General features: G+C 64.7%; 6 protein-coding genes across 18 annotated transcripts; 3 read left to right on the top strand and 3 right to left on the bottom strand.

Annotated features, from left to right (window-relative positions):
• Positions 1-458: 458 nt before the first annotated feature.
• On the top strand, positions 459-5,572 carry TBXA2R (thromboxane A2 receptor). 4 transcript variants are annotated; one of them, XM_052702228.1, is made up of 3 exons: positions 459-690; positions 3,367-4,259; positions 5,076-5,572. In XM_052702228.1, exons 2-3 carry the CDS (start codon positions 3,435-3,437, stop codon positions 5,343-5,345), a joined length of 1,095 nt encoding a protein of 364 aa, XP_052558188.1. In that variant the 5' UTR covers positions 459-690; positions 3,367-3,434; the 3' UTR covers positions 5,346-5,572. The 4 variants fall into 4 exon arrangements, with proteins under 4 accessions (XP_052558188.1, XP_052558190.1, XP_052558187.1 ...); XM_052702230.1 differs by lacking the exon at positions 459-690 and adding an exon at positions 748-790; XM_052702227.1 differs by lacking the exon at positions 459-690 and adding an exon at positions 954-1,080.
• On the bottom strand, positions 5,359-7,940 carry GIPC3 (GIPC PDZ domain containing family member 3). Of its 2 annotated transcripts, XM_052702234.1 has the most exons (6): positions 7,435-7,940; positions 7,173-7,358; positions 6,842-7,022; positions 6,102-6,217; positions 5,930-6,011; positions 5,359-5,862 (listed from the first exon to the last, which is right to left on the bottom strand). In XM_052702234.1, the coding sequence occupies exons 1-6, from the start codon at positions 7,690-7,692 to the stop codon at positions 5,711-5,713; spliced, it is 975 nt and encodes a 324-aa protein (XP_052558194.1). In that variant the 5' UTR covers positions 7,693-7,940; the 3' UTR covers positions 5,359-5,710. The 2 variants fall into 2 exon arrangements, with proteins under 2 accessions (XP_052558194.1, XP_052558193.1); XM_052702233.1 differs by having other exon boundaries at positions 6,842-7,358.
• A 106-nt stretch (positions 7,941-8,046) lies between these two features.
• Positions 8,047-12,712, bottom strand: HMG20B (high mobility group 20B). Of its 2 annotated transcripts, none has more exons than XM_052702236.1 (10): positions 12,688-12,712; positions 11,916-11,982; positions 10,807-10,912; positions 10,403-10,606; positions 10,042-10,162; positions 9,902-9,954; positions 9,576-9,651; positions 9,286-9,501; positions 8,855-8,987; positions 8,047-8,742 (listed from the first exon to the last, which is right to left on the bottom strand). In XM_052702236.1, the coding sequence occupies exons 2-10, from the start codon at positions 11,951-11,953 to the stop codon at positions 8,730-8,732; spliced, it is 960 nt and encodes a 319-aa protein (XP_052558196.1). In that variant the 5' UTR covers positions 11,954-11,982; positions 12,688-12,712; the 3' UTR covers positions 8,047-8,729. The 2 variants fall into 2 exon arrangements, with proteins under 2 accessions (XP_052558196.1, XP_052558195.1); XM_052702235.1 differs by having other exon boundaries at positions 12,658-12,693.
• Positions 12,713-14,927: 2,215 nt separating this feature from the next.
• Positions 14,928-21,332, top strand: MFSD12 (major facilitator superfamily domain containing 12). 3 transcript variants are annotated; one of them, XM_052702222.1, is made up of 10 exons: positions 14,931-15,242; positions 17,192-17,402; positions 18,038-18,161; positions 18,435-18,632; positions 18,716-18,808; positions 18,915-19,007; positions 19,680-19,850; positions 20,017-20,111; positions 20,467-20,597; positions 21,118-21,332. In XM_052702222.1, the coding sequence occupies exons 1-10, from the start codon at positions 14,969-14,971 to the stop codon at positions 21,210-21,212; spliced, it is 1,485 nt and encodes a 494-aa protein (XP_052558182.1). In that variant the 5' UTR covers positions 14,931-14,968; the 3' UTR covers positions 21,213-21,332. The 3 variants fall into 3 exon arrangements, with proteins under 3 accessions (XP_052558183.1, XP_052558184.1, XP_052558182.1); XM_052702223.1 differs by lacking the exon at positions 20,467-20,597 and having other exon boundaries at positions 14,928-15,242; positions 20,022-20,111; positions 21,118-21,250; XM_052702224.1 differs by lacking the exon at positions 21,118-21,332 and having other exon boundaries at positions 14,929-15,242; positions 20,022-20,111; positions 20,467-20,585.
• A 46-nt stretch (positions 21,333-21,378) lies between these two features.
• Positions 21,379-25,923, top strand: LOC128090146 (GRAM domain-containing protein 2B-like). Of its 6 annotated transcripts, none has more exons than XM_052702241.1 (12): positions 21,379-21,466; positions 23,721-23,846; positions 23,951-24,023; positions 24,120-24,293; positions 24,361-24,459; positions 24,531-24,602; positions 24,672-24,740; positions 24,870-24,930; positions 25,069-25,155; positions 25,253-25,334; positions 25,405-25,512; positions 25,582-25,923. In XM_052702241.1, exons 2-12 carry the CDS (start codon positions 23,740-23,742, stop codon positions 25,595-25,597), a joined length of 948 nt encoding a protein of 315 aa, XP_052558201.1. In that variant the 5' UTR covers positions 21,379-21,466; positions 23,721-23,739; the 3' UTR covers positions 25,598-25,923. The 6 variants fall into 6 exon arrangements, with proteins under 6 accessions (XP_052558201.1, XP_052558200.1, XP_052558199.1 ...); XM_052702240.1 differs by lacking the exon at positions 21,379-21,466 and adding an exon at positions 21,892-21,965; XM_052702239.1 differs by lacking the exon at positions 21,379-21,466 and adding an exon at positions 22,154-22,251.
• Positions 25,924-26,028: 105 nt separating this feature from the next.
• TEKTIP1 (tektin bundle interacting protein 1) lies at positions 26,029-27,059 on the bottom strand. The gene is made up of 4 exons (XM_052702246.1): positions 26,860-27,059; positions 26,563-26,786; positions 26,268-26,393; positions 26,029-26,188 (listed from the first exon to the last, which is right to left on the bottom strand). The coding sequence occupies exons 1-4, from the start codon at positions 26,931-26,933 to the stop codon at positions 26,043-26,045; spliced, it is 570 nt and encodes a 189-aa protein (XP_052558206.1). The 5' UTR covers positions 26,934-27,059; the 3' UTR covers positions 26,029-26,042.
• Positions 27,060-27,084: the final 25 nt, after the last annotated feature.

Below are 27,084 nucleotides of genomic sequence, written 5' to 3'. Positions count from 1 at the left end.
TTTAAAGCCGTGGAGCAGCTGCCGCCGGGGTGGGGGGGGAGATCCTGAGGCCGGCGCAGGAAGCGCGTGGAGGCCGCGGCGGAGACGAGATGGGAGAAAAAGGGGAAAAAGAAAAAAAAAGAAAAAGAAAAAAAGAAAAAAACCGAGAAAACACCACAACCCTCCGTGCTTCACAGCGCACGGAGCCCCCTGCGCTCAGCCCGTGCGGGGCCGATGCTGCCCGCCGTCCCATTCCGCGTCCCCGCGGTGCCACGCGTCCCTGCGGGGCGGCGTTGGAGCATCGCTCTGCAGCCCCACCTCGGCCCCCCCCGCACCCGCATCCTCTGCACCTGGGGGCCGCGGGGTCGCGCTTCGGTTCCATCCATGTGCCGCCGCCCCGAGGCGTGGGATCGGGGTGGTGGCACCGCGGTGGGCGTAAAGGACTCCTCGTGTCCTCCAGGGGGGGATTCCAGCGCTGGGAGCGGGCGCCCCACGGGGGCACGGAGGGGTGGTCGTGGGGGCGGTCGCGTCCCCGTGTGCCGCACGGCAGCGGCTTCGGGGAGGCGCGGTGACCCCGCGTGCCGCGCCCCGATGCGGAGCCCCGCGGTGCCCACGGAGGGGTGCGGGGCCGAGGGGGGCCCTCGGGGTGGTGCAGCCGAGGGGTGAGGGCCAACCCCCCTCCAGACGCAGGAATCCGGCTCGGGTAAACAAGTGAGTAACCCGGATAAGAGCGGCCCCGCTAAATATAGCCGGGTACGGCGGGCACCGCGCGCCCCGTCGCCGCCCCGCTGCGCGGCTGGAGCGGGCGCAGGTGAGCCGCGTCCACGCGAGTCCCGCCCCACGCGTGTCTCCGTGCCACCCGTGGCAGCGCAGCCCCGAGCGCAGCGCTCGGCCCCAGCCCGGAGCGGTGCTGCGGGGCCGCGGGGGGCGCGGGGGGCTCCGAGCGGGGCGGGGAAAGGGGTCGGGACGGCTGGGGGGGGAGTTGGGGCCGCTCCCAGCCCGGCCCTTCCCCGGCGCCTCCCGCGGGGCAGCGCTGCGCCGATCCGCGCCGAGCGGAGCTCCGCTCTCAGCCGGACCCCCCCGCACCGCGACGGCCGAGAGGTACGGCGGGGGGACGGGGGGAGCGGCTGGGGGGTCCGGAGGGGCTCGGGGGGGGCACGGAGAGGATGGGACGGACAGAGAATCCACGGGGGTGGGACGGACGGGTGGAGGGATCGGGATGGGGGGAGGGGGGATGGACGCACCGCGGCGCTGGGAACGACGGAGAGATGGATGGAGCGTCCGCGACGGGCAGAGGGGTTGTGTGGGGCGGGGCGGGTGGGATGGGGGTGGGGGTGGGAACGGAGATGGGATGGGATGGAGATGGGAACGGGAGTGGGAATGGGAAAGGGATGGGCTGAGATGGGACTGAAATGGAGATGGGGATGGGGACGAGTTTGAGATGGGATGGGGTGGGGATGGGACCTCGTGCCGTGGGTCACAATAGGGACAGGTGCTTTGTGTCACCGCCGGCGGCGCCCCACACCACGGGTGTCTCCTGCCCCGATGTCCCCTGGAAGTCCCCTCTCTGGGCTCCGTGGTTTTGATGGCTGTGGGTCTGGGGAGGGATGCTGGAGCTCTGCCAGCTCTGCGTGACGTGGTCGGTGCATTTCCCGTCCCGGCCGACGGCCTTGAGCAGATCCACACCGAGGGCCGTGGGGACAGAGCACCCATCTGTGTCCTTTGGGTCATCGGGTGGGGGACACCACAGGGTGCATCTCAAAGCCAAGAGGAGAGCTGGGACACGAGGGACCCAAAGCGGGGACCCGCAGCTCTGCGCCCTGTGCAGCGCATCCCCAGAAAAACACCACCCCGATGCCAAAAACCCCATTAATGCCCGTTCCAGCCCACACCGGAGCTGCCAATGCATTTCAGGGCTGCAACTGAGGAGAAGAATCTGCCCACCGGCCCCTGTGCCCCCCAGTGGGGCTGAGGCACAACCTCAGGGTCTGTTCCCCACAGGAGCTGCCCCCACGCCGTAGATTGAGGACCCTCTGCCCCCACTCATCGATTCATGCCTGTCTCCGTGCTGCTCTGCAGCTCTCTCTGTCTCAGTTACAGCCCTGCTGGTGCTAATTGAGCTCTCGTTAATATTTTATGCCCTCTAAGTGCAGCCCTGACAGCTCGCGGGGCTGTCCATCCCCATGTCCCCTCAGTGTCCCCAGGAGTGCAGGGCTGTCCCTGGCTGCGGGATGAGGTGTGGGGAATTGGGTGACCAGCAGTCCCACGTGGGGAGTGGGCCCTTCTCATGGGGCCCATGGGTGCCCTATGGGGCCGCTCAGCTGCCGGGGGATCCCATGGCTGAGGGTCCCCTGGGACACAGCGTGGCATGGGGACACAGCTCCATCCAGGCAGCGACGGGACGCCGCAGCCATAGGGCAGCACAGGAGTTTGGGGACGTTTGCAGTGATGGCCGCTGTGGGTCCTCCTTAAAGTTGTGGTCCTGAGAGGTGGTGGGGCAGGGGAAGTGGCATCCAGCAGCTCGGGGACAGGGTGAGCGGGTGGCACTCATCCCTGCCCTGGAGAAATGGGGGACGCATCTGCTGCTTGGGTGCCCACTCCTGGGGGTGTCCATTCTTTGGGGTGCACAGGACCCCCGGGATGGGGTTGGGAGCAGCTCCGTTCCATCCCAGGCCGCCCCATCTGCAATGATCAGCAGTGACAAACTGCTCATGACAAAACCAGCTGCCCTTACGCTTCGCGGCCCAGTGACAAAGCCTCAGCTCCAGCCAAGGATGGGAAACGTGAGAGCCGGCCCCATATCCCCATGGCTGTGGGGCTGGAATTGCTGGGCTGGGGGGCACGCGGTGATGCCATGGGTGCCGTGTGCGCCGCGCAGCTCCGGGCGCGAACGTCCGCCTGCGGTCATCGCCACGTGGGCGCCGGCCACAGCCACAGGGATGGGGGGAGATGCTTTTAAGCTAATCCTGCCCCTATGTGTGGGATCCGGCCACGTCCCTCCTCCCAATCTGGCACATGGAGCCGGGGCTGCGTCCTCACTGCGCGCAGGGATGGGGGTTTGGATGCACCCCCTCCCCCCCCCCAGCACGGGATGGAGCCCAGCTGGCAGCACGCGCTGCTCCAAACGATGAGCACGTGGGGGTTGGTGGCTGCTGCCCCGGTGGCTCTCGGCCCGGTGACGCAGAGGGGACGGTTAATCCCGGCCAGCTGGAGGGCTGGGGCCTCAGCACCCCATGGGACACCCCACATCTGTGGCCTCTGGGTGGGGGACCTGCGTTAGGGTCAGGATCGGCGTTAAGGTTAGGGCCAGGGTTGGCGTTGGGGTCAGAATCACCGTTAGGATCAGAGTGAGAGTTCTGGTCCCTAACGCTCCCCTGATCCCCGCAGAGCCCGGTGGGGGCAGCACCAAGATCACGCCATGGAGCCCAGTTTGGAGGGCGCCTGAGGCCACCAGGATGGAGTGGGGGGACACGGAGCCCCCCAACGTGAGCCTGGCCAGCCAACCCCACACCTGCTTCGGGGTGGTGAACCTCAGCCTCAGCCTCAATGTGACGCAGCCCAAAGCCATCGCCTCGCCGTGGTTCTCCACTGCCTTCGGCCTCATCGGGCTCTGCTCCAACCTCTTTGCTCTCTATGTGCTGCTCAGCTCCTCCCGTCAGCTCAGCAGCCGCTCGCGCTCCTCCTTCCTCGTCTTCCTCTGCGGCTTGGTGGTGACAGACTTCATGGGGCTGCTGGTGACCGCCGCCGTCATCATCCCGTACCACTTCACCAAGTTCAACTGGACCCAGGTGGATCCCGGCTGCCACCTCTGCAACTTCCTCGGCTTCTCCATGGTGTTCTTTGGGCAGTGCCCGCTGCTCCTGGGCGCCACCATGGCCGGCGAGAGGTTCGTGGGCATCAACCGGCCCTTCTCACGCTCCACCTCCGTCTCCAAGCGCCGCGCGTGGGCCATCGTGGCCACGGTGTGGGGCTTCTCCTGCGCCCTGGGGCTGCTGCCGGTGCTGGGCTTGGGGCGGTACACGCTGCAGTACCCCGGCTCCTGGTGCTTCCTCACTCTCCTGCCCGACGCCGGCAACGTCGTCTTCTGCCTTCTCTTCGCCCTGCTGGGCGTCTGCTCCGTGCTGCTCTCCTTCGTCTTCAACACGGTCAGTGTGGTCACCTTGTGCCGCGTTTACCACGACCGCGAGTCGGTGCAGCGGCGGCGTGACAGCGAAGTGGAGATGATGGTGCAGCTGGTGGGCATCATGGTCATCGCCACCATCTGCTGGATGCCGCTGCTGGTGAGGCCTTGGGCTTGGGGTGTCCCTGCTGGTAGGGCGCCGTGGTTCCTGGTGTCCTCTCCATGTCCCTGCTGGTGCCCCGGTGTCAATCCTGGGGGTTCTTGGGTGTCCCTCATGGTGGGGCTTTGATGTCCTTTGTGCCCCTCTTGGTGGGGTCCGGTGGTTCTGGTGTCCTCCCCACGTCCCTCCTGGTGGATCCCTGGGTGTCCCTGTGTCCCTCATACCCCTCCTGGTGGGGTCCCGTGGTCTTGATGTCCTCCCTGTGTTCCCACTGGTGCCCCAGCATCCTTCCTGCTGGGTCCCTGGGTGTCCCTCTTGCTGGGGCACTGGTTGTCCCTCTTGCCCCTCCTGGTAGGGTCCTGTGGCCGTGGTGTCCTCCCCATGTCCCTCCTGGTGCCCATGACCCTTCTTGTTCCTCTTCTTGGGTGCCCCTCCTGATGGGGCTCCAGATGTCCCTTGTCTTGGTCTCGGTGTCCCCCCATGTCCCTCATGGTGATGGCACAGGTCTTGGTGTGTCCTCCTGTCCTTTTGGGTGAGGTCCTTGTTCTCGGTGTCCCCAGATGTCCCTCATGGTCTTGGTGCGTCTTCCTGTGCCCCCCTTTGTCCCTCCTGGGGTGCCCCCCCAGTGCCTCTCGAGGTGAAGCCCCAAGTTCCAATGCTCCCCACTGTCCCTCATGGAGATGCGCTGGATCCTGGCGTCCCCGTGGCTGAGACTCCCAGCCCAGATGTGCCCCCCTTTTCCCCCCCTCAATCCTTTGGGGCTCCCCCAAACTCGGCAGCCCCAAAAAGTGACCCCCCCCTCCCTTCTCCCTCCAGATCTTCATCATCCAGACCTCCCTCCAGCAGCTACGGACGGGTGACCCCCTCCACGTGCTGCCGGGACAGACGCAGCAGCTGCTGCTCATCTACATCCGTATGGTCACCTGGAATCAGATCCTGGACCCCTGGGTGTACATCCTGTTCCGCCGCGCGGTGCTGCAGCGCCTGCACCCGGGGCTGCGCACGCGGCCCTCCCTGCTCTCCCTTTACCCCGTCCTCAACCCCTCCCTGCGCCGCAAACTCACCCAGGAGGGGCGGCTGCAGTAGTGGGGACCCCCTCCTCTCCCCCCTCCCCCTCCTCTATTGATTATGGAGGTTTTGTTCCGTTTTGGTTTTATTGTTATTATTATTGTTGTTATTTTTCACCTTGCAGCTGCAGGAGCTGAGCGCAGCGGGAGGGACGGGGTACCCAGCAGGGCAGCCATGGAGGCGTCCCCTCTCCCCTCTCCCCATCCTGCTCTGTGAGCTCCTAATAAAGCACAGCTTGTGCAGCACTGCGCGCCCCATGGGATGTGGGGACACACAGCGGCCCCACGCCTCCAGTCTGTGTGCGCAAAGGGCGACAGGTGGGACCTCAGGCAGCCACCCCCAGGTGGGAAACACGGAGGGGGGGGGACCTGGCCGCCCCCCAGCTACTCCTGCCCACCCCGGGGGCTGCAGACGGCCGCCCACACCTCAGCCACGAACTCCTGGGGGAAGGCAAACTCTCCCAGCACTGAGTCGACGGCGCAGGCGAGCGCGGCGGCAGAGGGGCTGCATTTGGCCATCTCCACCATGGTCGCAGCTGCAGGAGGAGCGGGGTCAGGGGGGAGGTGGGTGTAGGGTTGGGGGGGAGGGGGAGCAGCACCCACCCAGCTCGCAGTCACGGATGCCCATGTAGCTCTCCAGCAGGTCGTCCACGCAGCGCGCGGCCTCTTCCTCCACGGCGCTGGGCTGTGGGGAGGGGATGGGATGCTGAGCATGGGGTCACCCCGTGAGGCACGACCCCCCCAGACTGGTGTGGGGGGTTCTGGGGTGCCTTACCCCCTCCTGCAGCGTGGCCGGGCCCTGGGCACGCAGTCGCAGTGTCTCCTTCCCGCTGGACACTCGGCCTTCAGGTGGGCACTTGCTGCTGCTCCGCGTCCTCTGCCCGATCATGTCTGAGCCCCACAGCGGGGTGGGAGGGGGCCCAGGGTTGGGTGTCCAAGAAGAAAGGGCAACAGGGATGGAGGATGACCAAGGGTGTCCAAAAATGATGAATGTCCATCCAATGATGGACATCCCAGGGTGAGCAAAAACAACGCAGTGATGGGCAGCCAAGGTTGACCAAGAATGGGTGCGGGTGGACACCCAAGGGTGACCCATGGTGAATAACATGGACACCCAAGGGTGACCCATGGCAAACAATGATGGATCTGAAGACGATCCATGATGGATAACGATGGACACCCAAGGATGATGATGGACATCCAACAGTGGACATCCAGGGATAAGCCAGAATATCCAACTACAGATGTCCAAGGATGACCAAGAATGGACAAAGTTGGAGACCTAAGGATGACCAAGAACAGCCAAGGATGGAAGTCCAAGGCTCTCCCGAATGCTATGGGGCAGCATGAGGAAGGCACCGTGGGGGAAGGATGGGACGCACGTGTGCTTGTGGCTGCCCCAGGGCGGCCAACTAAGGGTGGTTGCAGAGGCAGCTCGGGCTGTGCAGGCACACGTGGGGCTGTCCCCCCATTCTGGTGGGGGTCTCAAAGCAGAGCAGCCCCCACCCCACTCACCGAAAGCCTTTTTGGGCTGCACCAGGCGCAGGGTGAAGGGCTGAGCGCGGGGCAGCTCGCGCAGCATGCGGGCCACCTCGTAGTGCCGGCAGCCCACGATGGTGTGGTCGTTGATGGCCTCGATGCTGTCGCCCACACACACAGCCTGGATGCGGTTGATGATGCTCCCCTCCTTGATCCGCTGGTGGAGGGGGGCACACGGTGACACCCCACCCCTCCACGCAGCGATTTCATTTTCGGGTTTAGGCAGGGAGACCCCAAAACGCCCCATACAGGGAGTCACCCCCAGGTCAGGGCAGACCCCCCCCCCCTCAGCCCCACACATTTTCACCTTGATGAAGGCGTAGCCAGCGCCGTTGTCGGTGATGGTGAGCCCCAGCGCGTCCTCCGTCTTGGTCACCTCCACCTCCTTCGTTTCACCACGGACGTGGGCAAAGATGAAATCCTCCAGCCCGATCTGCCCCCCCAGCAGCTTCTGCATGTCCACCTTGTGCGTGTTGAGCGTGCAAAAGAGGATCTGCCCCCCAACGCCCCGTCACCGCCGCTGGGGACGACCCCGGCATCGGCGTCAGCCCCGGCCCCCGACCGCTCACCTCGGTGGGGGAGATGCCGAACACCTCGGCGATCTTCCCGTACAGCTCCTTGACGTTGGTGAAGCCCTCGATGCGCCCCGTGGGGCTGCCGTGGGCCAGCTGGGTGCGGAACACCAGGCGAGGGCGGGCGCGGGGCGGCCGTGGGGCCGAGGTGCCCTCGGCGGGGGGCGGCTCGGGGACCCCCGGCTCCTGCCCCACGCCGTTCTCCATGGGCCGTTCCTCCTGGGCCTGCCTGCCGCGCCTGCCCGCCCGCCGCATCGCGCCGCTGCTGCTGAATTATGGATGGGCAGCCCGTAAGGCGATCCCGGGGGCTGGGAACCCGATCCGATACGCGGGGCCGTCCCGGAGATCGGGTGAGCGGTGCCACGGAGAGCCGCGGCCGCGTCCTGGATGTGGGGATGGGGTGGGAACGAGGAGCTCGGGGCCGCCGCGCTCAAAGCCATGGGGCGGCAGAGGGCGCTGAGCCGAAGGCGTGAGGATAAAGGAGCGGGGACAGCAGGACCAAGGGTGAGAGGACGGCGAGATGAAGGACGGGGCTGGGAAATGAGGACAAAGGGCACCCAGAGCTGCTCTGGAGCCCAGCCGGAGCACGAAGGCACAAACTCCAAAACGTTTTGGTTTTTTTTCTCCCAAATTTATTCACTCCCGTCTCCATCCCAGGCCAAGCAGCCACGAGATGGCAAGCAGGAGATTCTCTACAGAAAGAGCACCGACCTTGCAGGCGAGAGAAAAGGGTCAGAGCCCCGCCTGGGTCAAACCCAGGGAAGGAGCCACGTAGTGCTAGTAAGAAAATAAGACACTCTCTAATTACACGATCTGAGATTAGTGACAGGCAGCAGCAGGGCTGGCACGGCTTGGGGAGGACGCAGCCGCCGTCACGGTGGTCCCACGAGGCCAGGGAGGAAGGGCTCAAGGCCCACAACCCCCCAGCATGAAGGGGAAGGAGCTGCCCCCACTGGTCCCATATCACAGAGAAGAAGGAGGGCAGGCAGGGAGCACAGAGCTGAAGGCACCCACAGGCAGCAGCGAGGGGAAGGGGGAAGATTAAATAAAGCAGCCACAGCCTGGAGACACCCGGGGTGAGGCTGCTGTGCTGCTCACAGGAGGGCGGGGGGATGCTCGTGTGTTGGTCCCCAGAAGCTCGAGGTCCTCAGGTGTCACCACTGCAGGGCTGGGGCCGCCCCGGGGTGCAGGGGATGCGGCCAGACCCCCAGCAGGGACTGTTCCTTGCAGGAGCTCCAAGGAACAGCGCTGCGGCCCAGCCGGCCCCGAGCTCTGCAGGGACTGGTCCTCATTCACAAATGTTCACTGCAGAGACAGGAACGCAACGCCAAGCCACAGGAGTTCCGTCCTCCTGTCCCACAGCAACACGGGGACACCCCAACCCCCCCTGCAACCACGCCAGGACACAGGGACCCACCTGGCTATGCGGGACAGGATCTCCTTGATGCGGACCACCAGCTTCTCGTGCTGCAGCGGGTTGCTCTCGATGGCGCTGTGCAGCTTGGCCATGTAGAAATCCAGGGTGCTCAGCGTTGGGGTTTCCCCAGTGCCTGCGGGGCAGCAGCTCAGTAAGTCCCCATCCATACCGAGGTGAGACCACGACGTGGAGTCCCAGCTCGTGCAGTAGCAGAGCAGGCAGCGAGGCAGAACCAGGGACAAAGGTTTGGGTAACACCTCCCCTGCAGAGCTGTGCATCCAGAGACAAGCTCCCAGCCCGTCCTCGCCCACTACAGGGAAGCCATCCCACCCCAGAGAGCTCCAGGGTCCTCCTCCCACCAGATGGGCACCCATCTCTGCCTCACTGATGTCCTTTTATGGTCCCTATTGGCACAGATGCCCCACACTCACCAGGGATGGGGAGGGAGGCAAAGCTGGTGGTGAGCGCCTGCCGTACCGACTGCAGCTGCTGCTGCAGGGCCAGCGTCTGCCTCTCCTCCTGCGCCAGCTCCTGCTCCAGCTTCTCCTTGGCACAGTTCATGCTCTCCGTGTGCTTCTGCAGGATGGCGTTCTGCTCCTCAAACTCCGTGTTCATCTTCCGCAGGCGCCGCAGCTCGGCCTCCCGGGCTGCAAGGACAGAGTGGGATCAGAGGGGCTCAGCGATCCCCACCCCAAACTCAGCCCCTTCCCCAGCCCCACACCTTTGTTTTGGTCCAAGAACTCCTCTGTGAAGATGGGAACGTCAAAGGTGGAGAAGGCATCGCTGCACTCGCCAGCCTGGGGGCAGCAGGGCACGGGTCAGACAGCAGGACGCCGTGCCCCATCCCCGCCCTCACCCCGAGCACAAGGAGGAGGCAGGCAAGGGATGGCTGTGTGCCGCCTCCTGCAGCTTCAGGCTCTGTTTCAGTGGGAATTGGAGTCCTGGAGCCCACCCTGGGACTCCCTCAGCCCCTCCTCACCCATCCCACAGGCCAAACCCAGCAGCACCACAGGCCTCAGTTTCCCCACGCGGCCTGCGGCGCCTTACCTTCTGTGGGTGCCCGTTCAGCAGGGTGTTTGCTGCCGCAGAGCTGGCGTCCTCTGGTAAAGAAGGAAGCAGGTTACCCCCAGGAGACCCCCCAGGACTCCCGGGCTGCATCCCGAGCAAGAGGCACCAACACAGCGCACCTTTTTTGATCTTCTTCTCCTGGATTTTCTCCGTGCACATCTTGTAGGCTTCCGACTGCTGGTATTCCCGCAGCTCCTTCATGTACTGCTGCTTCTCCCGCTCTGCTTCGTCCAGGTAGCGCTACGGACACAGCAATGCTCAGCCTGGCTCAGCCCAGCCCAGCAGCAGCTCCCCAGGGTGATCCCGTCCCACCCCTCGAGGCCCAGCAAACATTTTGGTGCCCAGACCCCACGTACGCAAAGACCTCAGCTTCCAAACACACGGAGACGTGCGGCACAGCCATTGCCAGCAGAGGGGTGAAGCTCCCAGAAGGAGCTGGAAGGTGCAACGCGCCGCTCCAGCCCAGAGAACTCCTGGTACCTGCTTCTCTGAGAGCTGCAGCTTGCTCCACTCAGCCCCCAGCATCTTGGTGATCTCTGGGAAGGGCAGGTCGGGGTGCTGCGTGCGGATCTGCTCGCGCCGCTCGTTCAGGAATCTCACATAGCCTGTCACCGGGGCCTTGGGGCCGTTGGGAAGGATCTTCTTCCTCTTCTTGCCCTTAGGCCAACCCCTCTTCTTCACTGGCTGGCGCCCCAAGGATGTAAAAGGACAAGAAAATGACAAGTGGGTGCTGATGGGAGCGCAGGAGGTTGTGCTCCGAGCTGCAGTTCTGGCCGTGGTTTTGCCCAACCCTGCAGCACAGCCCAGCCTGGCAGAGCGGAGGGGCAGCCCCAGCTCCGGGTTGGAGGTCTGTGCAGGAAGGGATCTCAGAGGCTGCCGCTCACCTCCTCCTCGCCGTGCGGCTTCTCGCCGCTGGCACGAGCCACCTCTCCCTTCTCCTGTTTGATGGCCACCAGGAAGTTGCCATGCTGAGCCTTGCCTGCTGCGTGCCTGCAGACAGACAGCGGCCATCAGGAAGGGCTGCGGACCACCGCACCATGTCCAGCATCAGCCAAGATGCCCAAAGCCCGGCTCCGCCTCCGTCACCACGCGATCCAGCAGCCCCCAGGCCTGTGCTGAGCAGCTCTGCCCACATCACAGCGTCTCCCCCAGCTCCTTCCTATGGCACCGCTGTCCCTTTGATCCCACAGCAAGACGGGACACATTGCCCAGACACAGCAACCCCAGGCTGCCTGCATCCCACAGTTACACAGCAACCACAGCACAGCTGGAAGGGAGGGAGCCGTGAAGGGCAACAGCTTTCCGTGCAAACATCATTGATTTTCACTTTCATCAAAGTCACAAGATAGATGAGATGGCACAGGGTCAGCACAAACCCCGCGAGGGAGAGGAAATCTGGATGCACGTTAAAAGCTGGATGGATCCAGGCTGGCCCCGTGGGTCGCAGCACTCATCAGTCACACCACGCACTTGGTGTGAATCCAGCTCTGCACAGAGCCCCCAAACTATCAGGTGATCCTACACAAGGTACAATTAACCACTGCTTTGGTGGGGCCCTTCCTGCTTGGCGCTGGGCTGACTGCTGCCACCAAAGCTTATGGGGCAGCGTATGAACGTCGTTTCCTGGGAAATCTGCTCCTGGGTCTCTGGGAGGCCTCAGCTCTTCGTTATCAGCCCTAACGAACCTACAGTTACACCATGGAATGTGCTGAGAGCTGCCAGGCTCTGCCTCCCCCACATTCCTGTCGTGCCGGAGGACGCTTTGGAAAGTCACTGTGTTCCAGGCAGGGTCCTGCACATACCTCAGCCCCCTGGGCACTGCACCCAGCACAGCTGAGATGCCCTTGGGGCAGCTGACAGACAGAGCGTGGTGCTGGGCACCCAAAATGAACGGGGAGCCCACTGATCTGAACCCCACCAGGCGTGTTCTTTTATACCAGGCCCTATGGGGAGAGCCCCGAGGCCGGCAGCGGGGCTCAGCGGGGGCACTTACAGCATCACTGCAGGCTGCTGCTTCGCGCTGTGGGCCATGGGCTGCCAGGGTCACTCGGAGTCAGACCCTGAGAGATGAACCCGCAGACATCATTTGGGGTCCCTGGAGGCCACTGAAGCCGCAGCCCCCACTGAAGCCACTGCAGCCCCCACTTCCCTGGGCCAAGCAACCCCCAAATCCCTGCAGCCATCGCTCCCCAACCTCCACAACCCAAGGCCTCCCACGGCGCCCATTCACCCCCAGCAGTTCAACCCCAGCAGTTCCCACCACGGACCCCCATCCACTCCCAGAAATCCCCCCCTCCGGACACCCACCCACTTCCATCAGCCTCCCCTCAGGGCCTCCATTCACACCTATTAGTTCCCCGCCCACCAGAGGCCTCATTCACCTCCATCAGCCTCCCCACAGGGCCCCCATTCGGCCCCAGCAGTCCCCATCCAGGGCCACCACTGGCTGCCATTGGTTCCCCCACCCCCCCCGGATCGTCATTCACTCCCATCGGCTTCCTCACAGGGCCCCCATTTACCCCCCATCGCTCCCCTTTAGAAACCGTTTATCCCCCCCAAGATCCCCTCCCCGGGACCCCCAGCTCCCCCCGCTGCTCGCAGCCCCCCGAGCCCCTCCTCTGAGCCCCCCCGGCCCCCAGCACTCCCAGCTCTCCCCCGGCCCCCACACGAGGCCCCCTCCGCCCCCCCAGCCCCGGCCCCCCCCTCCCATATCGGGGTCCCCCTCCGCCAGGCACCTCCAGACCCCCTCGGCCGCCCTTCCTCACCCGGCCCCGCCCCTCTATTATTATGCAAATAAGGATCCCGCTTCGGCTCTCCCGATTGGTTTCTGCGCCCGGTGGTGGAACGCACGATTGGCTGCAGCTGTACGACGTCAACAGGAAGCGGCAGTGAGTGGGCGTGGCGAAGAGGAAGGCCTACGTTGCGTGCGTTGAGCTCGGCGCGCGCGGCCGGCCTCCCAGCCAATCAAAAAGCGGTGTGCAGACGCGGAAGTGCGGGGAGTTCAGAGCCTTAAAAAGGCAACGGCAAAGCGCTGGGCCCACCGCTAACCATTCGCCTCCAGTGCTCCCAGTCTCCACCCCGGCAAGGAGCGCGGGGCGAGGAGGTTCCTGCTCCCAGGATCCACCCCGGGGGGTCACAGGAACTCCAGCTCCCCATCCCTAATCCTTCTAGTGATGCCAGTTCCTCCACATTGCCCCCAGTGACCCCGACACCTCCTCAGTGGATGGGGTTCCATGGCTCCAGTACATCTCACTGCTCTCAGTGACCCCCAGCAGCCACCCACAGCACTGGCGGTGACCCAACACCCCCACTCCACTCAGGGGACCCCAGCGACCCAGAACCACTCACACAGCACGTGGGGTTGAGCAGCACTGAGGGAACACCAGGCCCAGGGCTGAGGGTGCACGAGATGCCCAGCGCCCAGGGAGTGCAGCGCCAATGTGAGCGGCACAGAGCGCAGGACTCAGCACTCAGTGTGAGGGTGCCCAAGGTTTGCCATGGCCTGGGTGCATAAAGCTCAGGGTATTTGATGCCCAGGGCACACGATGGTCAAATTATCCAACGCACAGAGTGCACAAATCCCATGGCACACAGTGCCCACGGTGCCCAATGCCTGGCCTGCGTGAAGACCGAGTGCAGAACATCCAGCGTGCCTAACAGCCGTGGGTGCACAGCGCCCAGAGCACCCGACCCCGAGGTGCCCAATGATGCCCGAGGTGCCCAATGCCCACGGGGCAGGAATCTTAGGGCACACAGTGCCCAGGGTGCTTGACGCCCAGAACACACAGCACCCTGAGCGCTGCTGTCCAATGGGCTCGATTCCCACTGTGCACAAATTCTGGGGCCCAGGGTGCAGGAGTCCCAAACTCCAGGGTGCAAGAGTTGCAGGGCACGCCATGCCCAGAGCACTGAGGTGCACAAATCCAGGGGTGCACAACGACCAAAGGCACGTGATGCCCGAGGTTGTTGGATTTGAACCAGCTGAGTTCCCTCAAACTGGTCCCCAGTTTGCCTGATGCCCTGAGTGCACGAAAACCAAGTGCCCAAATGCCACAGCAACGACACCCAAGGTACAGAAATCCAGGGCTCCCAACGCCCAGCGTCAGGGGATGCTGGCATTTGGAGGGGGGCGGGCAGCTCACAGCTGTGGGACTGGGAGCCAGCTGGGGCCACCCCAACCTCCCGTTCAGATTTTCACTTCCTCTGTGAGTCACCACTCCGTCCTCACATGACAGCAGGGACAGAGCTGGGGGTGATGCAAGGCTCCGGCCCTGCAGCCAGAGCTGCCACAGGAATCACAAGACCTTACACCATGAAAACTGTTTATCTGGAGCATGCTGGCCTTGGGGCTCAGCCACTCATTTGGTGCCCACACGCAGAACCCGTGGCCATATCAGGGTGTCCTTGGCACCCCCCCTCTGCAGGGTGAAGGGCGGTTACATCCAGGGTCCCCAAAATCACATGGACTCGCAGCCCCCCAGCCCGGCAGCCCCCGAGGTGCCCCCCACAAAAAGGCAGGGACCTCACTGCACCCAGCAGTGCCCACAGCTGTCAGCATCCCCCGTGATCGCAGCGTTGCCCGAGGGCAGCGAGTGGAACCGGGGCTCTGCGTGTCCTGCAATCAGAGCCGCCACTTGAAACGGAGCTTTGAACTGTCCCAGCGCCCAGCAATAGTTCTCCTCCATCTCGGCCCTGGGCAACCAAACCCACGGTCACGCTGCCCAGTGTGGGTGCGAAGGGGGAAGCGGGGGTCCCTGGGCACGGGCGAGGCCGTCACACCCCACCTACCCCACACTGCCGCGCACAGGGGCGCCGCTCCTTCCCTACGGGACGCCCCAAAAAGCGCACGGACGAAGCCCCGAGGTTGGGCACGGGGTGGGCGGGGTTGGGGGACTCCCGGCGCCGCGGGGGCCCGGAGGCCGCGAGCAGAACGCCGCGCCTCGCTCCAGCCGCACGCAGGCCGCGTCCCGCCCCCGCCCCGCCCCGCACTGCCCGGCTCGGCGGGCGCTATAAGCGGGTTGCGGGGCGGCGGAGCGCCGGCGCGCCATGGCGGAGCCCGCGCTGGGGGCAGCGCTGCCGCTGCGGGCGCGGTTGAGTTTCGCGGCCGGGCATTTCCTGAACGATCTGTGCGCGTCGCTCTGGTTCACGTACCTGCTGCTCTACCTGCACGCCGTGCTGGGTTACAGCCACGGGTTGGCCGGCGGGCTGCTGTTGGCCGGGCAGGTGGCGGACGGGCTGTGCACGCCGCTGCTCGGCTACGAGACTGACCGCTCTGCGGGCTGCGGGCGCTACGGGCGGAGGAAGTCGTGGCACCTGGCGGGTGAGAGCGGGGAGGAGGCGTTAGGGGGTGCGCGATTGGGGTGCTGAGGTTGGGGGTCTTATCTGGAGGGGGGGCGGCTGCGCGGTGCTGCCTCTGAGATCCCCCGACCCAGCGGCATCCCGGGGGTGAATAATTGGGGTGCGCTGTGTGGAAGGAGCGGCGCTCGCTGAATGGCGTTGGGATGGGGAGGGGGTGGGAGGGCAATGGGAGAGCAGCACTGCATTCCCGTGTTGTGCAGTGCAGAACTACGAGCCCCTTGGGGAGGCGTCGGGGTGAGAGGAGGAGAGTGGGAAGGGAACCCGGTGCAATCTGGGCTTCTCCCTCCACGTGGGGATGGACCCGAGGCCTGCCTGTGGCTGGGAACCCTGGAGCAGCAGGGACCTCGGGGTGCAGCATCCTTCCCTCGCCAGGGTTGACCCTGTTGGGGCGCACGTGGGGTCCTTTCTGCCCCTGTCCCTGGTGAGATCAGAGCACAGCAGCCGGCTCCCCACAGGGATGGGGAGGAGGCAGTGCTGGGTCTGCTGGAGGTACTCACAGAGCTCACCCTGCATCGTTATCCTTGGGGCGAAAACGCATCTGAGGGCTTGGGCTGCTGCTGATGTGGGGCCTGGAGGAGACGGCGTGGGCACGGGGCTGTGACACATGGGAATCCACAGGGCTGAGCTGGTGATGAGGAGGAAGAAATCCTCCACTGGACAGACAGGGAGCCTGGAGCTTCCTCATGTAAGGAATGGCACAGTGCTGCTGGAACTCGCTGCTGCGTATCTGTGCAGGGTGAGGGCGGTTTGCTGTGGGTGCTGTTATCTTGATGCCAAGCTTATCTCAACCGCTCTGTGCAACCCAACAGCGGGCTGATAGGGCAGCTGGCCTGCCCACGACCCGCTGGGGTTGGGATCTCAGAACTGAAGCGAGGGAAAGTGTGCAGCGGGGGCTGCCTGGCTGCCTGCCGCAGCATCTGTCAGGTCTGTGCCCCAGATTTGGGGAAGTGACCAACACTGTGAGTCCTGGCAGTGTGGGCAGCTCCGCTCCATCGGGGTGCAGTGAAGGGGAAGTCCTGAATCACATCCTGTACTGGGCTGCAGCAGCGTGTGGACCACGAGGGCTGGGGGCTGAGCCCTGGGGGTTGCACTGCGGTGAGGTGTTCCTGTGAGCAGCAGCCGCGCTCAGGTCAGAGGAAACGTTGTGAAACCACAGCGTTGGGGGCGAGATACCACGAGATCCTATCAGCAGCACCTCCCCTCAGCAGTGCCACGTGGGGCTGGTGGTGGTGATGCTCTGCAGAAGCTGGGAGCTGCCCCGGGAGCTCCTGGCAGTCAGGGCTGGAGTGGGAGCTTGAGGGACTGTGGTGTCCTGCTGGGGGGAGCGGGGCTCCCAGCACTGCTTTGCGGCTGTGCCACATGAGGACGAGGCTGTGCTGGAGGAACCTGGCTCTGCAGGGACAGGACTGCAGGGAGGGTGAAGCTAAGGACACACAGGACAAGGCGCTGCACCTGGGACTCAGTTCTTGTTGGATTTGATCAGCAGCTTTGTGGAGAAGCCAGCCTGTCCTTGCCTGCCCGTGCAGGCATCCCTTTTGCTTGCGGAGGGGACGGTGCCTGGCTCTGGTGTCACTGACTCAGCTGGGACCTTCCCAGCGCAGATGCAGCGTCTGATGCTGGGGACAGATCCGCTCCTGTTCCGTGTGCTGGAGATCCCCCCGGCCATGGCTCTGATGGCTCCAGCCTGCAGGAGGAGGGATGAGGGGACATGGAGTGGCCTTGTGCCTCCAGAGCCGAGCCGTCCTGGTGCCTTATCGCCCGGGGCAGGCGGTGGGGTGGCACGTGTCCTTGGGTGATTATCTGCATCCAGGAGGAGCTGACTTTGCTCCCCAGCAGCAGGGCAGGACCTGGCCGAGCAGCTGCATCCGTCTGGTCCTAGAGAAGCTCACTGCTCCCCTCCTCTCTTCCCAGGTACCACTTGTGTCCTCATCTCCTTCCCCTTCATCTTCAACCCCTGCCTGGGCTGCAAGGAGGGCACCCCACAGTGGGCGGCCTTCATCTACTACCTCCCCTTCATCGTCATCTTCCAGTTCGGCTGGGCGGCCACTCAGATCTCCCACCTCTCTCTCATCCCTGAGCTGGTGACCAGTGACCATGAGAAGGTGGAACTCACAGCTTTCAGGTGACATGGATCTTCCTGACCTAAACCTTTTGGTGCTAAGGAGCAAGGCCGTGGTGCTGGGGGTGCTGGTGACACAGCAGTCGCCGTGCCGTAGTAATGAGCCACTATGGGACTGGAGAGTGATGCTCCCAAGGAGGGATGTGACCCCAGGTGACGCAGGGCTGAGGCACTGCCCTGTGCTGGCAATGTGTGCAACTCGTGCTTAACTGGCAGGATCAGGCTGTGGGAAAGAGAGTTTATCAGATTTGGTTTGGTTATCTGCCCAGCAGGAGGAAGTTCCCCTTTCGTCAGGCAAGCAGGCACAGCAGCACAGCCATGCTGGAAGGCTGTGGGTAACCCTGGGGACAAGCGGTCCTGCTTGGGGATGACTGGGGCTGAGCATAACAAACAACCCAAGGGATTTTGTTTTCCTCTTGGTCCTGCCCCCAGGCTTCCACTGGGGATGCTGGGAGGGGCACAGGTAAGGTTAACGTGCGGCCAGTGCTCACCTGTCCCAGTGTGCTGGAATGATGCTGTGGTGCCAAGCTGGCTGTAGCACGCCTGGTTTGTAGGGCAGCCTTGGATGGAAATGTCCCTGCTGCGGCTGAATCTGTGTGTGCCCTTCAGTGTCCCCCTGATGTGCCATCTCCCCCCAGGTATGCCTTCACCGTCATGGCCAACATCACTGTGTACGGCCTGGCCTGGCTGCTGCTGAACCTGCAGGTGGATCAGCCTGAGCGCACAGAGCACCTGGGCATCCAGGATGTCTCTGTGTTTCGGGTATGTGGCAGAGCTCTGTCCCTGGTGGGATGTACTAAACTGGAAACTAAACTGGAAGTCCTTTCTTCCCCTGGTGGGATGTAGCTAAACTGGAAGGCACCGGAGGGGTTGAAGTGGCAGAGTCCCAGAGCCTCTTGTGCTGCACTGCTCAGGGGCTGTGTCAGTTCTCCTTGTGTTTTTGGGAACCCCTCTAGTCCACGAGAGTCCTGGGGGTGGAAGATGGGCAGGCAGAAGGTGCCCTGTGCTACACTCACCCTCCTCTCCCTCCTGCAGAACCTGTCCCTCATCGTGGTGGGGCTGGGCGCCGTGTTCTCCCTCATCTTCCACCTGGGCACCAAAGAGAAGCTGCACCCGCTGGGCTCTGTGTCGCAGCCCCAGGAGAGCACACCCCTGCTGCAGAAGGAGCCCACGAGGTCCCCACGCTCACTGCTGGTCTGGAAGGACTGGCTGCTGGAGCCCTCCTTCTACCAGGTAACAGCAGACGTGGCACGGCAGTGCCAGCCTTCCTCACCTGCAGCTGCACGGGCTGAGCTGCCGTCCCTGTCCCTGTGCAGGTGGCAGTGCTCTACATGGCCACTCGGCTCATCGTCAACCTGTCCCAGACTTACATTGCCATGTACCTGACCAACTCGCTGCTGCTGCCCAAGGTGGGTGTGGGGCACGTTCCTGCCTGCAACTCGAGGTTGCCTGGACACAGTGGGTCCTGTGCCGCTGGTCCGGAGCTGATCCTCTCCCTGTGTTTGTTTCTCACAGAAATATATTGCCACCATCCCTCTGGTGATGTACATCAGTGGCTTCCTCTCCTCCTTCCTCATGAAGCCTGTGAATAAGTGGATAGGTCGAAATGTGAGTCCTAGGGGCGTGGAGTGGTTTGAATCAGACCCAGGGCAGCGTGTAACAACCTGCTTCTGAGCCCAGGGGCCGGGCAGAAAAGCCAAATCCTGAAGCCACAAATGAGCAGAGCACGTGGCACGCGTGAGCCTGGCTGCAAAGCAGAGACTGCAGCATGGATCCTATGGGGCAGGGAGAGGGATGGCATGGGTCTGACCTGCATACCTGAGGGTGCAGAGGTGTGGGGAAGTGATGTTGGTCCAGAGTCAGCCTGTCCTGTGCAGCCCTGGTGGGGCTGGGAGAGCCTTGGCTGTTCAGGAAGGGCAAAGGGTGGGCTTGGCTGAGCCACACTTGAGGTGTGAGAGTTTACAGCATTCCCTTCTGCACTGAAGCAAATGTCCTGGAGCAAAGCCCGCTCTGCTCCTGCCAGCTGGGTGCACAGACACCCTGCCCACAGCTCCCCACCGCGGCCCCAACCCTTAGGCTGTAAAGCAGGCTGGGTCACTGCAAGGCCCCTGCAGTCTGGGGACTCCTAAGCCAGCTGAGAGCGATCCAGAGCTGTTGCTGTGAGACCTGGGGAGTGCCGGCCCTGCTGTCCTCCTCATGGGGTGTCAGCCAGGCTGGGGCACGGCCGGACACTGAGCTCTGCCTTGTCCCTGTGCCTGTCCCCTCACCGGCCCGGAGCAGCTGACGTACTTTGTGGGAATCCTGGTGATCCTGGCCTTCGCCTCCTGGGTGTCCCTGAGCAGGGAGATGGGAGCAGAGATCTACGGGGTGGCCGTGCTGCTCGGGGCTGGCTCCGCTACCATCCTGGTCACGTCCCTCTCCATGACTGCTGACCTCATTGGGACCAACACGGTACGTCTGTGCAGCAGCCCACCCCTGGAGCCCAGGAGCTGGTGTGTTATGGGCTCCGTTGTAATTTGGGCTCTGCCCATGAGAGGGCACAAGGCTCTCGCTGCGGGCCTGCTGGGCTGCGTGCCGTGCGCTGGCTGCGTGCCTGAGGCTTCCTCTCCCCTCGCAGCACAGCAGTGCGTTTGTCTACGGGGCCATGAGCTTCACGGACAAGATGGCCAATGGCCTGGCTGTGATGCTGATCCAGAACCTGCACCCGTGCCCGTAAGTGTCCCTGTGGAGTAGGAATGCACACAGGGACAGCTGCAGCCAGACCTCCTGGTAGCAATTAACCCAGGTTTGGAGCGTGTTCTTACAGCCTTGGCAAGAGACACGGGTAGAAACCATTTCTGATTTATCTTGAAGCCTTCCTTGATTTCTCTTTTGGTTCTAAGTGGCTGCATCTCAGACACCTGAAGGGGTTCTCAAAGTCCAGAGCCTTGGGCTCTTCTCCCATGTCCCGGTGTGAACCAGTCCTGGGGGCAAGGACTTAGGGTCGCTGCCAGGCAGTGGGATGGTGGCAGCAGCTCCAGGTACTCTGAACCCCGCCACCAAGTGCAGCCCTGTCCTTTCCCTGCAGGACTGAGCTCTGCTGCCCTGCCTGCGTCAGCTTCTATCACTGGGTGATGGTGTTCGTCACTGGGGGCATTGCCATGGCTGCCACTGTGTTTCTGTGCTGCATCATGATCTGGCCCATCCGTGTCCGCTTCCGTGAGTGGGGCTGTGGGGCTCAGGGTGCGGGGAAGGGGCAGGCATGGGGCTGGGGCACAGGGAGCCCCATGTCTGGTGCCAGCCTGGGCTAAAGCTGAAGTGTCTTTTCAGATGGCCCGGGTTGCAGTGGGAAGCTGCAGGGTGACCCTCGTGGTAGGCTCAGCTCCTTGTGCTTCTGCTGCTCCTGGCCCCAGAGCTGGGGCTGTGCCTGTGGTGGCAGGATCTGTTCTTGCTTTGGGAACACGTGGTTGTTGGGGAGCAGAGGGGGCTGCTGTGCTTGCTGGCAGTCAGATGTAGGGCTGGGCTCCCCTCCCCAGGCTGGGCGCCAGCAGCCAGGGCTCAATATCAGCTGCGGGGTGTCCAGGACTCATTCTGCTCTGAGTGGAGGGAGAGCACGAAGGCCCCCACATGCGGGGCTCTTGTTTAATGTTGCACTGGTGCCAGAGTCCAGACAGAGCAGCTCAGCCTGCAGTCACCCAGCCCCGCATGGACTCCTCACCTGCCCCTCTCGTCCCTACAGACGACATTGCCCTGCAAGGACTGAACGAAGCAGGGATGCAATACCACGACACGGAGTGCGCAGAGGACAGGAGCCCGAGCAGCACGGTCAACTGAGCGGCGCCTTCAGCCACAGCGCTGCCCACACTGCTGAGCCTCACCTGGAGGGACCCCACGGAGGGGACGGCAGCGGGACGGGGGCTCGGCGAGCTCTGCCTCCTCTCAGGACTCGTCCCGCCGCGCTGTGGGGACGCGACGAAGGCTGTCCCCGTGTGTTTGCACAACACAGTGTTTGTAACACTAAGAGGGCCGGGCTGCAGGCGCGCTGCCGGACGGGGCGCCCGGCCCTCGGCTCTAACTCGCTTTGTAAGGTCAGTGTGTACACGTAGCACTTTTTTTAAAGAAAAAAAGAAGGAACAAACACAGCTCACCTCTGAACTTGAATAAATGCCACTGTTGGCAGGGCCCTGAGCCATCTGCTCTGGTGTGGGATGGCCAGGCCCAGGGGCTGTGCTTGCCCTGAGCTGTGCGCGACCCCCAGAAGCAGCTCGGGCCCCGGCAGCCCCCTCAGAACGACGTGAGGAAGGATCCCTGCGCCGCATTCCGCGCACAGCGAGGCTTGTGCGGGAGGCACGGAGTGCAGACCGCAAGATGGCCGCCCTCAACAAAAATGGCGCCTGCGGCCCGCGCCCGCAAACAAAATGGCGGCCGCGCGGGAGAGCTGGAGGGAGATGATTGGTTCCTAGGTGCCTTGTCCCGCCCCTTGCGTCCCAGCGGCCAATGGGAGCGTTCCTTACCGCACGGGGGCTGGTAGCCGCCCGGCGCTGCCAAGCCCTCAGCTGCGGAGCAGGCTCCGCCGCTTCCACGAACGTGCGGTGCTCCCGGGACCGGGAGAAGGGCGGCAGCGGCCTGGGGGATTTCCGGGCTCGGCTGTGCCGCGCTGCGGCCCGGGCACGCGGCCTTAGTGGATCGCACGGCCCTCGACTGTACCCTGGGGCTGAAGGCCGCGTTGCCTCGGGCGGCTCCGAGGGGCGAGAGGCCCCCACGCACCGCTGTGGTGATCGCTGTGGGGCCCGGTGCGGGAGGCTGAGCTGCGCCCAGGCCCGGGCCCCAGCGGGCAGAGGGGCACCCGGGAACACGGGGCGCAGCCAAAAGGGTGCGAGGGCCCTGCACGTGGTGGGCACGTGGCGGGAAGGAGGGAGCACGAGGGGGCGGGGCCTGAGGAGAAGGAGGCGGGGCCCGAAAGGAATGGAGGCGGGGCCTGTGCAGCACGGGGGCTGCGGTGAGCGATGGGGGGGGAGCGTGCGGAGGGGTGCGCGCACACGTGTTTGTGCAAGGGCAGTGCGCGTGCAGGGACGGGGTGGGACGCGGCGTTGCAGGGCTGCTGGTGATGCAGTGACGCGGTGCTGGGCTGCAGGCTGAGCATGGGGAGCTGCAGCAGTGCGGGTTCTGGCCGCTCCCTGCAGCGCGGTGCTGTGTCAGCACGGGGCAGGGAGCAAGGGTGAGCGGGGCCGGGCTGGCAGCCTTGGCACCTGTCCCAGTCACCTGCGGGCAAGGCCAACGGATTGCCCTGCTCCCCTCGGGGCTACCTGGCAGTTTGGTTTGGGGGGGATGTGGAGGGCTCAGCCCTCCCTTCTGTGGGAGGAGGGATACTCCGAACCCCTTCCCCCCCGTGGGCAGAGCGGGGTGGTGGTACCCAGCGGTGCCGGCACTCACACACCTGGCAGATCCCGCAGAGGGCTGTAGGCACGGGGGGGGAGGGGGTGGGCATCCTGCATCCCACCGGGGATCCCACGGTTGTGCCATTGTGGTGGCGATGCCCTTTACAGCCCCCCCACACCCATGTGCTTTTTGCTCCGTCCAGCCCCACCCGACACCTCCCTGCAAACCTGCTGCGGCCGGTCCCAGCCCCGCCTGCCTGCCCTTCCTCACTAGGAGGAGGAAGAGGAAGAGGAGGAGGAGGCTGTGGGCTGAGGCTGAAGGAACGCGTGGGAGCGCAGGGCTACGGTTCATTGGGACGGGACGGGAGGGCTCAACTCCCCACCACCAGGTACCACCTGGGCTGGGCGGCCGCCTCAGCGCAGGAATTTTGCTCTCTGCCTTTCGGTCCCCCATGTGTCCACCTTGGGAACCACAGAGGGACCTGGGAGCTGCCACCCGCTGCCTATGAGCGGGTGCTGGGGGTGCCACGGCCGCCCTGAGGACACAGCTGTCATCCCCAATGGGTCCCCAGGGCTGTGGCTGATGTGTGGGGAAAACCCGGGGCACGGCACTTCCTGGAGTGGGGCCACGGTGGCTGCCACGCAGAGTGCCCTGCGGGGCCCCGGGGACCTCAGGGCATGGGGCAGGCAGCACCCGAGAGGCTCTGAAAGGTCGAGCTGCTCCTTGTGTGTCCCGGTGAGCCTTGGTGGCTGATCGGAGGGTGCTGAGCACCCCAATGTTGGCAGGGGACAGGCAGTGTCCCCCTCTTTGGACGGCAGGGGACAGGTGGGCAAGGAGGACCCCGTGCACCATCGCCTGTGGATAACTGCAGCCAATTGTGTGAGCGTGGGGCAGGTGAAGGGCCTGGGGACGGGGTAGGCTTCCCTTTTCTCATCCCCCCTCACCTGTTTGTGTCGCCCACAGCATAGCACCGGGCTGCTCCATGTCGAGGAGGCTGCGGAGGAGCAGGAGGGTGGTGCTGGAAAAGCCGTGGCAGAGCCTGGAGGAGAGAGGCAGCGCGCAGCAGGACCCGCACCCTGCACTCGCCAGGTGGGTGCTGCGTCCCTGACTCACAGCCCCCATTTCCTGCAGTGCTGCATCCCTGAGCCACAGCCCTCAGGCCCCCACGGCTCAGTGGCTGCTGCTCCCGGCAGATCCAGAACCTACGACGCCTCCACCTGCACCGAGACCCCGGAGGCGTCAGGTCAGCCAGGATCCCTAAACCCGGTGAGTCCTGGGGGAGAGGAGGGGGGACCCCATCCCCATTTTGTGGTCGGTACTGGGGGCGCCAGGGCTCAGCCCCACGCCTCGGCTTCCCCACAGCTCAGCAAGCACTGTGCTGCCTTCCATAAAGCCTTTGAGGAGATCGCAGGGCGCGAGGCTCTGCTGGCCTGCTTCTCCTGCGCCTGGCAGCGCGAGGTGCCCTACCACGGCCGCCTCTTTGTCTCCTCCGGGCACCTCTGCTTCCACGCCAGTGTGCTGCTCAGGGACATCAAGGTGTGGGCGCGGGGCGGGTGTGGGGTGGTGTGGGGGCACAGGGTCTGACCACGCTTGCTCCCCTCAGGCTGTTGTCCCGGTGGCTTCTGTCTGTGCCCTCAAAAAGACCAACACGGCACTGCTGGTGCCCAACGCACTCAGCATCCGCACGGAGCAGGGGGACAAGGTGAGCTTGGGGAGAGGGCGGTAGGGATGGGGCCGCGGGGGGGAACTGACTGCCCATCTCTCTGCCCGCAGTTCCTCTTTGTGTCGCTGCGCCGGCGTGAGGCCACCTACCAGCTGCTGAAATCGCTCTGCAGACACCTGCAGGTAGGCGGTGTGCTGGGTAGGGGCCGGGCTCTGTGCCCCCTGCACCCCGCTGCAGCTTTCCTTGTGCAGGACGACACCTGGAGCCCCCCGGCCTCTCCCCTCAACCACAGCACTGAGCAAAGCCCTAAGAAATCCTTGGTGAGGGAACGGCCGCAACGGCGCTGCATGGCCCCAGGGGGGGCTTTTGGGGGGAAATGCGGTGCTCAGAAGCCCCAGCCCCCTGCCAGCCCCCCACCCATCCTCCAACAAATCCCTGTCCTCCTGCAGACCTCGAGCCACTCAGATTTGGAGCAGTGCACACCGGAGCCCGACGGTCTGGAGCTGCAGGGTGAGCAGCCACCCCAGTGTGCCCCCCACAACACCCCATAGCCCCTGTAGGCACCCTGTAGGCCTCCCTTCTTGGGGCCGCCCCATGCGCCCCATTGGGTCCCGAGGCACTCGACGAATGGATCCCGGTTACGTGCAGATGGGCCGAACCCGATGCTGAACAGAGCAGAGGAGGATGAGGAAAAAGAGGAGGAGACGGCAGAGGCCAGTCCAGTTCTGGGCAGAGGTGAGCAGTGCCCTTGGCAGAGCCGTGCAACTCTCTTGGCCTTGACGACGCCTCTCTTGGCCACGCTGCCGTCCCCAACACCGCCTCCTCCTGGCAGGGCGACCCCGCACAGCACTGCCAGCCCGGAGCGCCGCACAGCTGGGTGCTTTCAACACCATCATCGTGTTCTACCTGCTGCTGTGAGTCCCTGGGCAGGGGACACCGCCACCCCCGCTCTGTGTCCCTGTCCCTGACCTGTGTTGTCCCCAGGATGGTGGCTTTGTTGCTGACCTCGGGGTACATCGGGCTGCGCATCCTGGAGCTGGAGCAGCAGCTGGCGGCCATGGGGGCTTGGCCAGAGCTCAGCCTGTTGCAGCGGTGAGTGAGGGGCGGCGGCCCCTTCACCCCCAGCTCAGTGGGAGCCCCTCACCCTGCCCTCCCTCCCAGGCACAAGAAGACGTGAAGCCAACAGGGACCTGGCTGGCACCGGGCCACCAGCACATGGGACCGGCTCTGGGACCCCCCAGAAGGTGGGGAGGAGGAGGGGGGGGTCCCCACGTACCTTCCAGCACCCCCAGGGAGCCCCCGCGGGCCGTAGGGCTCCATCCTACCCCCTTCCCTCCGTGCTTCAGCCCCTGAGCTCATTGTGTGAGCACTGATCAGAGGGCAAAGCCAGAGCCAGGCCCCCGCCCTGGGAGGCAGCCACCCCCAGGGATGCGGGCACAGCGGGGCCCGGTGGGCACAGGGAGACAGAACTGTTTTTATTAATAAAGAGCTGACGTGGTGCTAGCTGTGCTGCACGGGACATCGGGGGTAGAGGGTCCCCCACCACAACGCTGACCGTGCCTCTGTTCCTTGGGCTGCGCACAGAGGCTTCGCCCTCCCCTCACCCCCCCGTAGCAGCACTGTTAGCTGGGGGGGGCTGAGGGCTGGTGCTGCAGGAGGCTCCAGCTGCAGACATCCCGCGTGGTGGTTTGGGGGCTGCAGAAGGACAACAAAGGGACGTAGCCTGAGCTGCCCCCCGGCGCCGCAGTGCCCTGGCTGCGGGTGGCCACTGCAGAACAGAAGGAAAACGGTGAGGGGGGGCTCAGGTGGGCACAGCAGGGCGCGCTGCCATCCCCCCCAGCTCTTACCGTACTCCTTGCCCAGGACGGGGCACTCCTGCCACAGGAAGGCTCCCCAACGCGTGCCAGGCCCCAGGTAGGCAGCAGGGACAGTGGGGTCCCAGCAGGCAACGTCCCGCAGATGCTGGTCATAGACTTGGGGGGGAAACAGGCTGCAGAGCTGGGGGCAGAGAGCAGGACGCCCCCCAGCTCCCCCCACATCCCCACCTCACTCCCCCCGAGGAACCCCGCAGTTTCCCCCTCCCCAGTTCCCGGTTAGTGCCCTGCTTTTCCCCTCCCCATTCCCCACCACCCAGCTCCCTACCAGGGGGCAGCGGGTCCAGTTCAGGAGCGCCGTGTGAGCGCTGCCAGCGCTGCCAGGCCGTGCTACGGGTGAGGCCGTCCCCGGCGTCCTCCGCCCCGCGGCAGCTCGGCTCCGTCGCCCAGCTCTGCCCCGCCGCATCCCTGCCCATGGGGGCCATCTTCCAGCGCACCGCCTGCCTCAGCACCGGGGCGCAGCGCGGCCCCCGCAGCGTCACGTACTGCTGGCTGCGGGCACCAGGGGACATCAGCGCCCGCGGCACCCGCAGGGCCCGACCCCGAGCTCCCAGCGCCGCCTCACCTGCACAGCGGCAGAGGGAAATCCGTTTCCAGGGTGCTGAGCGGCACCCAGGCTCTGTGCGTCCCCGGCTCCATGCCCGGCCCCGGGAGCCCGCAGCACTGCTGGAACCGGCGCCCCGGCAACGGCGACTGCGGCAACGGGCTGGGCGCAGCTCCGTGCCCCTGGGCGCCGGAACCGCTGCCCCGCGAATAGCCGGCACCAAACGGCACCAAACGGCACCAAACG

Source organism: Tympanuchus pallidicinctus, unplaced genomic scaffold (genome assembly GCF_026119805.1).
Source record: "Tympanuchus pallidicinctus isolate F22 unplaced genomic scaffold, pur_lepc_1.0 scaffold43, whole genome shotgun sequence".
Classification (NCBI taxonomy): Eukaryota; Metazoa; Chordata; class Aves; order Galliformes; family Phasianidae; genus Tympanuchus; species Tympanuchus pallidicinctus.
The sequence above is the reverse complement of the archived record's forward strand: the minus strand, read 5'-3'. Positions and strand labels throughout refer to the sequence as shown.

Bases quoted from the DNA above. Each gene is read 5' to 3' on its own strand.
- HMG20B (XM_052702236.1), bottom strand. From the start codon at position 11,953: ATGGCCCACAGCGCGAAGCAGCAGCCTGCAGTGATGCT. The intron at 10,913-11,915 runs GTAAGTGCCCCC...GTCTGTCTGCAG, and splicing joins CAGCAGCCTGCAGTGATGCT to GCACGCAGCAGGCAAGGCTC. The intron at 9,652-9,901 runs GTAAGGCGCCGC...TGCTGCCCCCAG, and splicing joins TGAACGGGCACCCACAGAAG to GCTGGCGAGTGCAGCGATGC.
- LOC128090146 (XM_052702241.1), top strand. From the start codon at position 23,740: ATGTCGAGGAGGCTGCGGAGGAGCAGGAGGGTGGTGCTGGAAAAGCCG. The intron at 24,024-24,119 runs GTGAGTCCTGGG...GCTTCCCCACAG, and splicing joins AGCCAGGATCCCTAAACCCG to CTCAGCAAGCACTGTGCTGC. The intron at 24,603-24,671 runs GTAGGCGGTGTG...TTCCTTGTGCAG, and splicing joins CGCTCTGCAGACACCTGCAG to GACGACACCTGGAGCCCCCC.
- GIPC3 (XM_052702233.1), bottom strand. From the start codon at position 7,692: ATGCGGCGGGCGGGCAGGCGCGGCAGGCAGGCCCAGGAGGAACGGCCC. The intron at 7,359-7,434 runs GTGAGCGGTCGG...GTTGGGGGGCAG, and splicing joins TCGGCATCTCCCCCACCGAG to ATCCTCTTTTGCACGCTCAA. The intron at 6,218-6,841 runs GTGAGTGGGGTG...TGTGGGGCTCAG, and splicing joins GCAGCCCAAAAAGGCTTTCG to ACATGATCGGGCAGAGGACG.
- MFSD12 (XM_052702222.1), top strand. From the start codon at position 14,969: ATGGCGGAGCCCGCGCTGGGGGCAGCGCTGCCGCTGCGGGCGCGGTTG. The intron at 18,162-18,434 runs GTATGTGGCAGA...TCCCTCCTGCAG, and splicing joins AGGATGTCTCTGTGTTTCGG to AACCTGTCCCTCATCGTGGT. The intron at 18,633-18,715 runs GTAACAGCAGAC...GTCCCTGTGCAG, and splicing joins TGGAGCCCTCCTTCTACCAG to GTGGCAGTGCTCTACATGGC.
- TBXA2R (XM_052702226.1), top strand. From the start codon at position 3,213: ATGGGACACCCCACATCTGTGGCCTCTGGGTGGGGGACCTGCGTTAGG. The intron at 4,260-5,075 runs GTGAGGCCTTGG...TTCTCCCTCCAG, and splicing joins TCTGCTGGATGCCGCTGCTG to ATCTTCATCATCCAGACCTC.
- TEKTIP1 (XM_052702246.1), bottom strand. From the start codon at position 26,933: ATGGAGCCGGGGACGCACAGAGCCTGGGTGCCGCTCAGCACCCTGGAA. The intron at 26,787-26,859 runs GTGAGGCGGCGC...TGGTGCCCGCAG, and splicing joins TTCCCTCTGCCGCTGTGCAG to CCAGCAGTACGTGACGCTGC. The intron at 26,189-26,267 runs GTAAGAGCTGGG...TCTGTTCTGCAG, and splicing joins CGTCCTGGGCAAGGAGTACG to TGGCCACCCGCAGCCAGGGC.